General features: G+C 42.1%; 1 protein-coding gene across 1 annotated transcript in view; it reads right to left on the bottom strand.

The window, feature by feature from the left end:
• Positions 1–13,308, bottom strand: part of map3k10 (mitogen-activated protein kinase kinase kinase 10) — a 35,839-nt gene that overhangs the window by 8,264 nt on the left and 14,267 nt on the right. The window contains exons 2-4 of the mRNA XM_037123307.1: positions 4,401–4,581; positions 4,080–4,228; positions 932–1,107 (exon numbers count right to left, since the gene is read on the bottom strand). Of these exons, the coding sequence (XP_036979202.1) occupies positions 932–1,107; positions 4,080–4,228; positions 4,401–4,581 (506 nt within the window). The remainder of the gene's footprint in view (positions 1–931; positions 1,108–4,079; positions 4,229–4,400; positions 4,582–13,308) is intronic.

A 13,308-nucleotide genomic window follows, 5' to 3' on the forward strand; every position in this document is an offset into this window, starting at 1 on the left:
GAGCGAGAGGAGAGGGAGATGAAGAGTAAAAGAGGAAGAGGTGATGTGATTAAGGGGAGTGGACAGGGGAGAGAGAGGAGATGAAAGGACAGAATGAGGATGGAGAGGAAATAAGGAGAAAAAAAGAGGGGAGAGGAGGAAGAGGAGAGGAGATGAGTTTATGGGAAGAGGAGGAGAGGAAAGGAGAGATTAAGGAGATTAAAGGAAAGGAGAGGGATAGAATGAGGGAGGAGGAGAGGAACCAAGGAGGTGGAGAAGTGAGAAAAGAAAAAGGGGGAAGAGGAGAGGATGAGGAAAAGGGGATGAGGAGTGGAGATGAGAGAAAGAGGAAGGAGGGAGGAAGAGGATAGGAAGAGGAAATGATCGGAGGACAGGAGAGATTGAGGAGGTGATGTAATGAGAGGAAAGAGGAAAGGAAAGGAGAAGATGAGGAGAGGAACAGAAAAGTGAAAAAGAAGAAAAAGAGGAGAGGAAAGAAGGAAAAGGAGATAGAAGAGAAGGAGAGGTAGAGGAAGAGGTTATTAGTGTAGCAGCACCTCCTCTCACACCTCCTCTGACAACAGGCTTGTTGCTAAGGTGATTCTAACTTGAAGAAACACCTCAGACTGACAGAGAGTGAAATGGTGAGAGATCTGCCACCACCAAGAAATCTGACTTTCAGCAAAACAACTAAAACTAAATGCAAATTAGAATACTAAAACATATGAGCTAATATAATATAATATAATATAATATAATATAATATAATATAATACAATATAATATAATATAATATAATATAATATAATATAATATAATATAATATAATATAATATAATATAATATAATAACCTTTGAATACAGTTGTGTTTTATATCTATTAAGTAGTAGTAGTATAAATCAAGGCATCACTAGTTTTTGTCAACCCAGCTTGATCTTTCTGATTTCTCACCTTCTCTTTGGCTCTGAGCTCGTCAAACATCTGCTGGATCTCCAGCCTCCAGTCTTCCTGTAGGGAATGAAAGGACTCCAGAGGCATCTGAAACATGGCCGACTGCTCGATGGCCTGCAGTCGTCTGAGGATGCTGCTGAAGGAGGGTCTGCTGTGGGGGTTCGGGCTCCAGCACTCTGAGGAACGAGAGTTCACGGTGATGTCAGTCAGTCATTGCATTAGTTTACTTATTTTGAGTTTTTGGTTTGTCTTTTTCCTCCGTTTTTCTGTGCACACCTGTGTCAGTCCTGTGTATTCAAGCCCAACTCTGTCAGTTCATCTCTTCTCATTCTGTTTTCATCCTACATCTCCTGTGTCTGTTCTCCGGTCCTCTTGTGTTGCTGTTTTCTTGAATTTTGTTCCCTGTGACTTTATGGTTTATTCACTATTTTTATATTATTATATATATTGTTTTTGATTCTCCTTTTATCCCTTTTGTTACCAGCTTTTGGATTTTGCACCTTGAGCTCATGGATTAAAGCTCACTTATGTTTGTTTGTTGCCAAACTAAGACCAAAGTTAAGTATGTACATGAACTGTAATAATGCACTCGTCTGTATTTTTACATGATTTTGTGTCTCTGCAACAAAGAAATCTTTTTTTCTTAAACAGTTGACATATGTATAGCTACATATGTGGCCCTGATTTATACGGCAGTTTTCGACCATTGATATGCCAGTTCCCATTCACTAAACACCTAATTTTATAGCTCACACTGGCTTGAACAAAAAAAAATAATTTTACGGTAGTTTCTAACACACGACAAGATAAATTGGTGATTTCTATGTTGTTCTTATTATTACTTAATCCAATAATGAGAACAAAATCATCACGTCTGCCAACGCTCAGCCAAAAAAAAAAATTGTCCCAACTAAAAAACATAAATCTTTAAAAACAGGTTTCAAACAGTTTCATTGTTTTAAAAAATGCTGAATAATTTCCTGGGCACAAAAAAAGTGTGCACTGTACTTTTTTGCAAATGTTATTCAAACAGGACTAAAAAGTCTTTGTTGCCGACTAGAAGCTGTTGTGAAGGACTATTTGTAGCTGGGGATTAATACACAAAATGTGCTCTCATGAATATTTACAGCAAACAGACTGTGTGTGTGTGTGTGTGTGTGTGTGTGTGTGTGTGTGTGTGTGTGTGTGTGTGTGTGTGTTTGTGCGAGTGACAATGTGGCTCTTACATCATAAAAGCATGTCTCAATCATATAGTTTCATTTCTTTTTTTGTTTTTTTAAGAGCTCAACAATTTCCTAATAAATCTGGGCACATTAGTTAATAGCTGTGTATGAATACATTTTTCTTGGAGGACTATTTTTAGTGGTGGATTAATACACACGTGGTGCTCTAGCAAGTAGTTAAAGCTGCTTGCATTAATCTTTAAAAACGGGTCTTTAGATCTAACATACAGTTTCATTTACAAAACAAAACAAAAAAATTTTCTAAACAACTCGGGTACTGTAGTTTTTGTCAAATGTTACGAGTAACTAGTAATTTACAATAGTAAATACTGCTCTTTTTGGGGGACTATTTTTATCGGTGGATCAATACACATGTGGTGCTGTGAATAGAACTAGAGTATGTCAGTGTTCATGGTAATGAAGGAACATGTCACCCAGAGGAAAAAATAGGCTCTTTTTTGTGTTTTTAATAATTACTGGACAATATTAAAGCCTTATTTCACAGAGGAGAGGGATGAGTCGGGCTTTAACTACACAGGTAAAATGCATTAGAGGGATCAATCCAGTCTTCGTCTTTAAATGGGATTTCTTGACAAAAAGATAAATGTAAAATAAACTTCAATCAAAATACAGGTCAAAGTGTATCAACAGGATGTTATACAGTCAGGTTATCAAATAACTTATGGAGGATTGAACCATTAAATTTTGGTCTGGATATATATATATATATATATATAATTTGTTTTTTCTGGCAGCAGAAATGGCAATATGAGAAGTGATAGCCAGCAAAATGGGACAGCATATGGCAGCCATCATGAGCCAAACCCTGACTGACAGTGTTGTAGAAACATGGTGCACACCTACAGTAGTCTGCTGAGCCCCAAACTGATCAGTACTGTCTCTACAACTCCAGAAAAAAAAACATGCAAGGAAGTGCATCAACAAAGGAAAAAGTAAAAATGTTATTTGAGAGCAACCAGAGAGCTGTTTCAGGTAGCATTTTATTTATGAGGTAACCTAAATTAGCATAAAGAGTGTGTGGATGAAGTTGGAGGAGAGAGGAGATGAAAGTGAGATGATGACAGGAGTAAACAGTGTAGAGAGCAGCGAGGGATGAAAAAGGAGAGATTAACGGATGAACAAGGATAAGATGAAGTGGAGTGAGAGGGAGGGTGAGGAGGAAAGGAGCTTTAGGAGCAGAGTGGGAGGGAAGTGGAAGGAGGTGGCTGAAGTTGGCTGACAGTTTGAGAAATAACCTCCCTGTTTTTTTTTTTGTTTGTTTTTTTACGACATGTAAAAGACTCGGCCTGCAGTTCTCCTGCCCATAAAGGAAGCAGCTTGGGGATGAGCACATTAAGGTAATTTGAAAATGAGGAAGGTGTGTGTTCGAACAGAGATGACCTGAACTGTGAAACAAGAGCTGGTTAATGCTCCACCACCATTAACAAAGCGTCGCCTGGATTATTTGCAAGGTGAAAAGGAGAAATTGGGCCCAGGGGAGCTCAGGCGAGTACGACGAGGATATATAAAAAGCAACTTAATGAAATTTTTCAGACGGTCCTTAACCATTTTAACTCTTGGCGTTCGTCTCAGCTCTCAGATTCAAGACAAAAAGGTTTTAAAAATCATCAGATGTGACCTCAAAAACTTGTGGAAAGTTATATTAAAGTCAGAGGATGCAAACACCCAAAGGGCCTTTTTTTCTCAGAGTTTCTGTATCATCAGTGACATGTTTAAGGTCATATCTGATTACTGATGTACAGAAGAGTCCCAGAGGAGAAAGCGCAAGGACACAATAAGCTAAACCTGCCAACCATGAATGAATAAGACTGTTTTCACTGTGTTTGCAGCTGTTGTTTTACTGCGAGACTTCTGGGTTTTTTTTTTTTACTTTCCCCGCCTGAGCAGAAGTACCGCCTGCTTACCTCCCAGCAGCTGAGCGAAAGGTTCAGGGCACGTCGAGGGGATGGGGAGTGTCAGCTTGTTCATTGCAACACCGTAAGCCACCGCCAGCGCGTCTATCTCCCGGTAAGGAACCTCGCCGGTCAGCAGCTCCCACAGTAACACGCCGAAACTGCGACGAGAGACGCAGAGAGAGGAAAATGCGTGTGTTTTCACGTAATAGCACAAAACTTGCCAAGGGTGTGACATATTCAGGATGCAAAGTAGAAATAAACAACAACAAGTAAATGTACTCAGTGACTGTACTTCTGTATAAATCAGGTGGAGTAAGACAGGTGTAGTACCTCCACACGTCGCTGCTCTTGGAGAAGAGGGAGAGCTTGATGACCTCCGGGGCCATCCAGGCGTAGGTCCCCGCTGCACTCATCTTGGTGGTCTGGTGCCACTCCCGGGCCAGACCGAAGTCCGTGATCTTCAGGATCCTCCCGCACAAGTCGTCCCCCTCCGGCGGCTCCAGGATGAGGACTGAGGAGGAGGAAGAGGAGGAGGAGGGGGGATTATTACACTAAAATCAATAAAAGAAAATGCTTTCTATCAACTACAAAAAAAAACCACTGGTTAAAATGTCTTAAGTATAGAGAAGTACTTAAGACTAAAGTGTAGAAATATTCTGTCCTGTATTCAAACAGCATCAGTGGGCATCAAAATATAGGCCACAAGTAAGAACACTCATAACGCAGAGCGGCAAATTTCAGAACATGTCAGTGGATTATAGCTACAGACGTATTAATGTGTTCATCACTTAAATGTTGCAGCTGTAACGTGTAAAATGCAGTGGAGTAGAAGAAGAATGAAATGGAAATAGTCAAGTAAAGTACAAATATCTCAAAATGAACATGAGTGCTTAAATGTGAATATCTGCTGGTTTTCTTAGTTATGTATGATAGTAAAATAAAGACTTTTGTGCTTCGGACTAGAGAAAATAACCAGCAGATACCTACATTCAATGTTATCTTTCTCAGCGCAGCAGCTTGATTTGGTCTGAAAACCAATGACGTGAATCAAAATGTAAAAGCTTCAGTAACGCAGCCGTGTTTACATTACAGGTGTGGTCCGATCTGCAAGCTATTCAGGTTTTGGCCTTGAACCATCACCTCTGGTCCTGCAGTCTGCAGTGTTATGCGTGTACATCAGTTAAAGTGACAGTCCTTTCAAAAACATACAGTATCCTTCTGTCGGTACTGAACCTCATCTCTCCGTCTCTGTGCGTCTCTGTGCGACTTCCTCCTTCATTTCCGTGTGAGAGTCGGCTATGGAAATATTTGGAGTGTACACAGTTCACAGGCCCCGGGAGGCAGGTGGGGGTTGCTCTCTCTCCCTCTCACTTATCTACAGGCGTATGCAAAGGGTGGTGGAGAGAGGCTACGCACACACAGCGGCGTCTTTGTTTACACACACACACACACGCACATACATGGTTTCACGTGATAAAGGTGTGCCTCTCTGTGCTCGACTCTGTCCACAAGCTCGCTAGGAGACCAGTTTCAGTGATAAAGAGTTGATCCCAGTCAGTCTGCAGATGCTTACATAGTCAGAGAGAGGTATCAACATTGTTTACTGAAATAAAAGTAGCAATTACCTGCTGTAAAAGATACTCTATTACAAGTAAAAGTAATGCACAGTCCAACATTTTACTCATCTTTGGTGGATATTATTATTGATGCATTTTAACAGCAGAGCTGGTCGAGGTGGAAGTTTAACTATGTTGTAATACGTCTGAAACATTCAGTTAATCATTTAATCGATTGTCAGCAGTATCCTAAAGGTCAAATACTTTTCGTCATCAAGCAAAACTCAACCTGCACCAATCGACATACAGACGTCTGAGAGATATTTCCCCTCTAAATGTCTCAGATGGTTTCACTAAAAAACAACAATTTATCAGTTGCAGTGGCATTTTAATTTCAGTGCTTGAAGTATTTTTTATATTTTCATCCATATCTTGTGGACAAAATTGCTGGTAAGGAAAATAATCTGCAGATTAAATGATAAGTGGAGCAACAGAAGAAAATATTTTGCCGCTTCTCCTGGCCTTAAAATATCATAACTTCATAATCTCATTTAATCTTATCTGAACATCGGACAAAAAGGCTATTCTGTCACTTTCTCTGAAAAATGATTATCTGATTTCATCTGTGTATCATTCTGGGTCACACAAATCAAAATCTATTTTAGCCTGGGGCCAGTTTTAGTTCATTTCCTATTTTTTAATATGAAAATAGAATGAAAAGCAGGAATAACTAACTGGTATTTGTTTTTTTTTGGCAAATAACCAAATAAGTAATCTATTTTTATGTTTGTTTGTTTCAGATATTCAATTGAATATGGAAAGAAGGAGTGACACAAACATTTGATAGGTTATAGAACAAATGATTAATTGATCAATAAAGTAATTATTCAGTAATCAGCAGATTAATCTATGATGAAATCATTCATTATTTGCAGCCTGACTTTCTACACTTTTGAGTGGTACAATCAACAAAAAATGCATAATATCCGATTGAATTTTTGGTATATGAATGTATTACTTGCAATTCAACCATTACCTACAGATGTCAGATACATTAAGAATGACAAAAAGTAAATATTTATTCTTTAAATATGGTCAGTAGAAGTATAAAGTATCTTAAAATGTGAATACAAAAGCGAGGAAATCTTTTCTGTTGCGACACAGCTGTCTCTTCAGAGTCGAGACCAGCTAAGTGGATGGACGGGATGCGTTTGCATGCTTAGATGGGTTTGTCCTCCTCTCCTGGTTTGTATAAATACGGAGCACATCCATACAGGGCTGTAGGGTGGAGGCTGATGACAGAGCGAGGAGGAAACAAAGAAACTGAACGTGTGAGCGAAGCAGCACCTCCACCTGCTCCCTCTCTCTCTTCTCCCTCGTATAATTATACCACCGCAAACAGTTCTTACATACGTCGAGCACAAAGATCAACATGTTTGTATTCGACTGGCAGACTGGAAACCTGAAGAGCAGTGATACACAGATGACACCCGGGAGGCCGTCGGAGGCATCACAGCACATTTTTATCACACAGAAAAAGGAGAAAAAAAAAAAGTCCTCAAGGATAATGTGGCTTTTACACAGCGCAGTGGCAGCGCTGTTGGAAATGTTAGCTGAAATTAGATGACAGCATACGAATGAGAGGGAAGGCGAACTGCTGACAAGCTCCCTGCTTACTACGAAGTCTCCCAGAGCTACATGCATTATGGGAAATATCACATTCAGCAGAGTTCGATATCATATCATCAATAACGCCACAAATGCTGCCGTGCTGCTTTTTAATGCCACATTGAAATGATTCACTGTTTCAGTAGCTTTGAGCGAATATGACCAACTTCGTCTAACGTCCACTGATAAAACCTTTTTTCTGTGCAAAGCCGATATCAAACACGAGATCTTATCAACGTATCAATGACTCGTGTCATGTTTGAACCCACAGAGAGCCACGAATGTAACCTGGTAGATTAGTGGCAGTCACGCCAACAAATAATCATTTTTTTAAATATAAATTAGCAATAAGTTAAGGACTCATAAAAGCAATAAAAATCGTAAATAGCTGCAAACAAGTGTGCACATGCATCCAGGTGAATTTGTGTGCGTGTTATGCATCTTTCTGTTGTAGTCCCTCCCACTGCCACACGCCCACTGACCCATTTGGAAGAACACAAACCCTCACACACGCCTTCATACACAATTTTGCCTCCCGGGGCTAAAGCTTGTTGTCAACTGTTTGTGGCCGTCAAACAGCGGGGATATTTTTGTGGACCGGCCAACTGACAGGGCGAGCTGCAGAGCCGCCGGTCGCAATGAAAAAAGCTGCAATGTCATGTTACCGGTTAAAGACAACAGTGTCAAAGACTTGAAAGCAGTTTCAGTCAGCAAAGACCTCCAGATGACATCGACAAAAAGGCTCCTGCTCGGCCGTGATGCCTTGTGAAAAATGTATCAGTGCTCTTTAAACCCATTAAGGTATTGTGCGCACCCACAGTGTGAAACCTAATAGGATGCTGCAGTTCTGGCCACAATCCAGACACTACTATTACATCCAAGTAGTATTGATCATCTGTCAAAAACACCTGCTGAGCGGGGTGTGGCCGGAGAGTCAAATGCTGGGACCCACAGACAGCAGCAGTTATCTCCAGTGTTGATTCAACCTTTAAACCGCTGCCGTTCTTCCCTCAGTCTGTGAGTCTGTGACCCAGGCTGAGTGTTGAGAAATGCGGCTGTTCAAACACTGGCGGGGGAGTAACCAGCCAGGCTTTAACCTCGCTAATGATCTGCAGACTTGTTAGTCGGTGCAGTGAGTACAGGTGACACATTGGTCCACTCACACATCTCACAACAGAGGAATGCAATCAAAAGGCCTTCTGAGCGAAGGTATTTATGTCCGAGCCACTTCCAGCAGAGCCTGAAACACCTTCAACAAGCAGAGCAGCATGTTTGGTATGTGGCCGCGCTAATCTGGAAACTCCCTGCAGGTCAACAAGAGATAACCCGCTTCAACAATAACACGGAGTCAGCACTTAAACTAAAAGATTAGACACTTAACAACACAACTAGAACGACATGACAGTATTAAAACCTGAGGCCCAGCTGGATGATGCAGGGGATTGTAATGTCAGCAGGAGTTGAAGGCAGCAAAGGGAATTTGTTTTTTATCCGATCAAGAATATTTGATTATAATAGTTACAAAATCAAAACATTATAGCATCCAAAAAACGTGAAGATTACCACTGTATGTCAGTTCAAAAACATCTGTCTCGACGTAGAACTCTGACAGTGAATTGTGTTCAATCTCAAAAAATCTAAATTCTACGTATTATAAGGCAGAATATCAACAGAATTACACTTTCATGCATCTGTACACGTGTTGTCTGAAAGAGAGGGTTTCAGCATTTCAATAAAGAACACAACACTCCACCTGAACGTTGACCGACTAGCCAACGTTATTGTCTCTCTGTTGCTGCCTCGCCTTAAATAAACAATGTGAGAGCGTCCAATCAGCCGCCAGAGTTCGGGGCGTGGTCATGTGAACAGTCAGCTGAGAGATTTGGTCCGTGTGATCAGCTGATCACGGCGCTGCAGGTGGTGTAACCGGTCAGAGCTGACGCTGCGTCCATTTTCTCTGAATGTTGTGCAGCCAATTACAAAATATCTTCCTTCTCTCTTTTATATCAGCATTGTGACTTGTGAATAAAGTAGAGAACATCTCCCTCCCTGTTTTCTTTTCTATGTTACTGTCTTAGTTTTATTTTGTTTGGTGATCCAGCCAGTGGTCCTGTGAACTTGCAAGTGAAATCAACTTTTTTGTTCTAATTTTCACAATAAATTAATCTGATCAGGACTGATCAGGAACAGTTAATTCCGCAGTTCTGCACTTCATCTACATATCCCAACATGAGACGTAAGCCACAGAAGCTCACGCCATGCAGATCTAAAGAGCGCCTCATGAAAGCATCATAAATCTCTGTGAGTTTCACTAATGTCCGTAGACGGTTCAGTCTAAAGAAAGAGTGAGGGATACACAAAGCTAGACCTGTTTAACTCATATTGTTCTGTGTTATTTTGGCCGCGGATCAGTTCAGTGTGCTGTGTCATTAACTTGTTGTTATGGTAACAAGGGCAGAGGTCACAGAGCGAGACTATGACGCTGGGAAAGAAGGGAAAGAACAAACCCATGCCCCTATGAGGATGATGTGCTTTTTGTCCCCCTCTCGCTTGAGCACTCCATTGGCTCTTTTACAATCTGTTAACTTTCTGAATGTTCAATACTTAACAGTTGGAATGGCCCTTTAAATTGAGTGGATTCTCTATTGGGATGAGAGCAACTGTGTGAACAAAATACTTAGCGAGCAGTGAGGCATAGCATCGGTTCAGGCGGGGCACTGAAGTCTTCCAACATGCTTCGCAATCACCGGCTCTTTCACAGCTGTGAAGCTGCTGACAACCAATCAGATTCATGCAGCTGTGCGGCCTGACATTAGTAATCTGCACATACGTATGCTCATGCCGCCACTGTTTTCTGGAGCCACAGCACACTCCGCCACCCTGACCTTGTCTTTATGACTGCAGCCTGGAGTGAAACGTGTCATTAGCTATTTGATGAATTGTCATTTAAAGTTTGTGCAGACAATCATGGTGCCCAGAGGATGAATCCTGCTGTCTATGATGACCGAGCGCCTTCATCAAACGGTCTAAATTTAATTTGTCAAATATTTTCATCATGGACCAAATATCTGCAAAACCAATGTCAGCCTCAGCCTCACTGTGAGTTTAGTGCTTATGGCAAATAACACACTAAACTAAAATGGTAAGTGTGGTACACTTTATACCTGTTTATCCAAAGAAAGTCAGCCTGGTAATGTTAGCATGCTGATGTTAGCATTTAGCTCAAAGCACTGCTGTGTCCAAGAACAGCTTCACAGAGCTGCTGGCATGGCTGGAGACGTTTTTATTAATGATGTACAGTCTGTAAATGTTATGTATGTTTTGTATTGCTGTTTTGGAAGAACCTGTTGGGTTTAAGCTGCAACAATAAATCAATTACTCCATTAATTAATCTATCACTAACTATTTTGATGATCAATTAACTGCTTTCAGTGTTTTTTTAGAGGAAAGAAACACATTTCTATGTTCCAGCTTCTTAAATGTGAATATTTTCAGGTTTCTTTACTCTTCTATGACAATAAATCATCTATCTTTCAGTTTTTCATCATTTCTTGACATTTCAGAGACCTAACAACTCATCGATTTATCAAGAAATAGACAAAAAATCCTCAGTATTTGAGGAGGATTGTTTCTCTGAATCAATGAGATGTTTCTCTTGCTCTCTTTCTAACCTTGTTCTTCTTCCCTCTCCCTCATCAGTCTCTGTTTCACCCTCCTCCTCCTCCTCCCTCCCACAGAAACAGGTGTAGCCTGCAGGGCGGAACAGCTGTTGCCGTGGCGCCAAGTCAGCGAATCAGCTCCGACGTTCCAACAAACACCCAACAGAGTCTCTGATACCTCCCTCTTACTCTGACTCCCCCAGTTCACACAACACCTTCACACCATCCTCCACCCACTCGTCCTCCTGCATGCTGGAGCTGCCTGGTTGTTTAGACACAACACCACCACCTCTGTACTGGCCCCAGCGTCAGGGACACAAATACAGCAACTTGAGTTGCATGGCAGCGGGCCGACGGAGCATCAACACAGATGAGATACGGGCCCGTGGGATGCTGAACAGCCGGTCCTCCGCCCCGCAGGCCCGACGTCTCTGTTTCTGCCTCGGCAAAGATCAAAACCTTGTCAACAAAAAAAGTAACCCCCCCTCCAACCTTACTATGTATGACTGTCTCTTCATCTTCGCATCCACTCTTTCCCCCATCATCATCATCATCCCCCCCCCGTTCCCCTCCCGCCCTCCCTCTGTCGGTGCCCACAGCTCAACTGTCTGCTGTTGCAGCTGTCGCCAGCCTGGCGATGATCACAACACACCGGGGAGAAGACATGGAAGAAGAGACGCAGGGAAAGCAAAAAAACAGAGTAACTGAGAGGTAGATTGTGTGTACATAATGTGGGAGATGGTGGTGGTGGTTGAGGGGGGGGTAAGAAGATGAGGAGGCGACGCAGGGTGGAGGTTTTAAGATGAGGAATGGGGGAGGGGGGAGACGACAGAGGATGAGAGGAGGAAGGAGGCAAGAGAGGGACAAAAAATGTCATGAGGGAGGAGAGGAAGAGCTGTAGAAATGAGGGCAAGAGAGGAAGAATGAAATATTGGGAAGAAGCAGCTGAAAAGGCAAGAAACAGAGAGCGGGATGGGGGAGAAAAAGGAACAGGCACTACGAGAGAGAAAGAGACGGCAATAATGAGTGGATGAAAAGATGCGAAAGAGATGACTGGAGGGAGAGCTTTTGTCATTTTCCTGGCAGCACATACCAGATGTCTTTGTATCTCAATAGGTCTCTCCATTTTCCTTCGGCTTTCACACATCTCGTCTCTCAAGAGATTTGGAGTATAGGAAGACATAAAACGTCTCTACGCACACACACAAAAACTTTCAAATTCCTCCATCACTTAAAACCCAAGTTCAAATATAATAAGAAAGATTCAAACGCAGACACACACACACTAGCAGCTAGAAGATGTTTTTCCATCACAACAATTCAGTTGTGTTGTCTAAAAGTTTTACCAGTCACATCTGCTGTGTTTAAAGAGTTTCAGCGCTGATGAACAGACGTGTAGCTAATCTCTGGGTCTCATCCTGGCTCCCCCCTGCTTTGATACGGAGGTTGTAGTGACTATGCTCCCATGTCATTGATACCCCAGCTTGGCTCCACTTGGACCACCACAGGCCATCAGGGGCTCTAATCCTGAGCCGCGCTGTGGCACAGTTTCACCCCGCAGCCATTCACTTTGTCTCCACACAAACGCAGCTGCCAGATTCGTGTGACCGGGCAGCCTCTCTCTCAGAAGAGATTGAGGTATTAAATGAGGTGGCTTTCCCTCGGCTCTTTTTGCTTGGAGTGTGTGTGTGTGTGTGTGTGTGTGTGTGTGTGTGTGTGTGTGTGTGTGTGTGTGGTATGGAAAAATGTGGTACTTACAGTGTGGGAATTCACAGAGAGTTATGAGCTTATGACGGATGACTGATCTGAACCTTTATTGGGGCTTTAAGTTGATGAATTGCAAAGCGCTATGCTGCTTTTGTGGGCAACAATTGCAAAAATTTGAAAGCAGATCTAATCGGCTCTACTGCAACAACAACAAAAAAAAAAACTGCTTCTTTTCCCCAAAGAAGAAAGTGAAAGAATGTCCTCGTGTCTTGATCACTCTCGGAGAATTTCATTCTAGATTGACAAAACTGTCATGAGGCACCACTGTGTCAAACAGCTGGGGGGGTTGCTTCAGCCCTCTGGGTTCACACTTGATCCCGCTCACGTGATGTCATGGGGAAGCAGATGTAAACAACATGGAAATTGGAGAGATGCAACAACTTGCTGCCATGCAGTGACAAAAACCAAAAGCAGAAGATTGAAAGAGTCCTAGCAGAGAGATACGGTCAACATAGAGTGAGTCCCGCGAGGGAGATTTGAAGTTTCTGTAAACATTTGCATGCCAGCTTACGTTAGCCTCCAGGGTTCCAACATTTGCTGTTGGTTGAGAGGACCATCAGCTGCTTCAGGAGGCCTCTCGTGTTAGTT

The sequence above is a fragment of the Acanthopagrus latus genome, chromosome 2 (genome assembly GCF_904848185.1).
Source record: "Acanthopagrus latus isolate v.2019 chromosome 2, fAcaLat1.1, whole genome shotgun sequence".
NCBI classification, from domain to species: Eukaryota; Metazoa; Chordata; class Actinopteri; order Spariformes; family Sparidae; genus Acanthopagrus; species Acanthopagrus latus.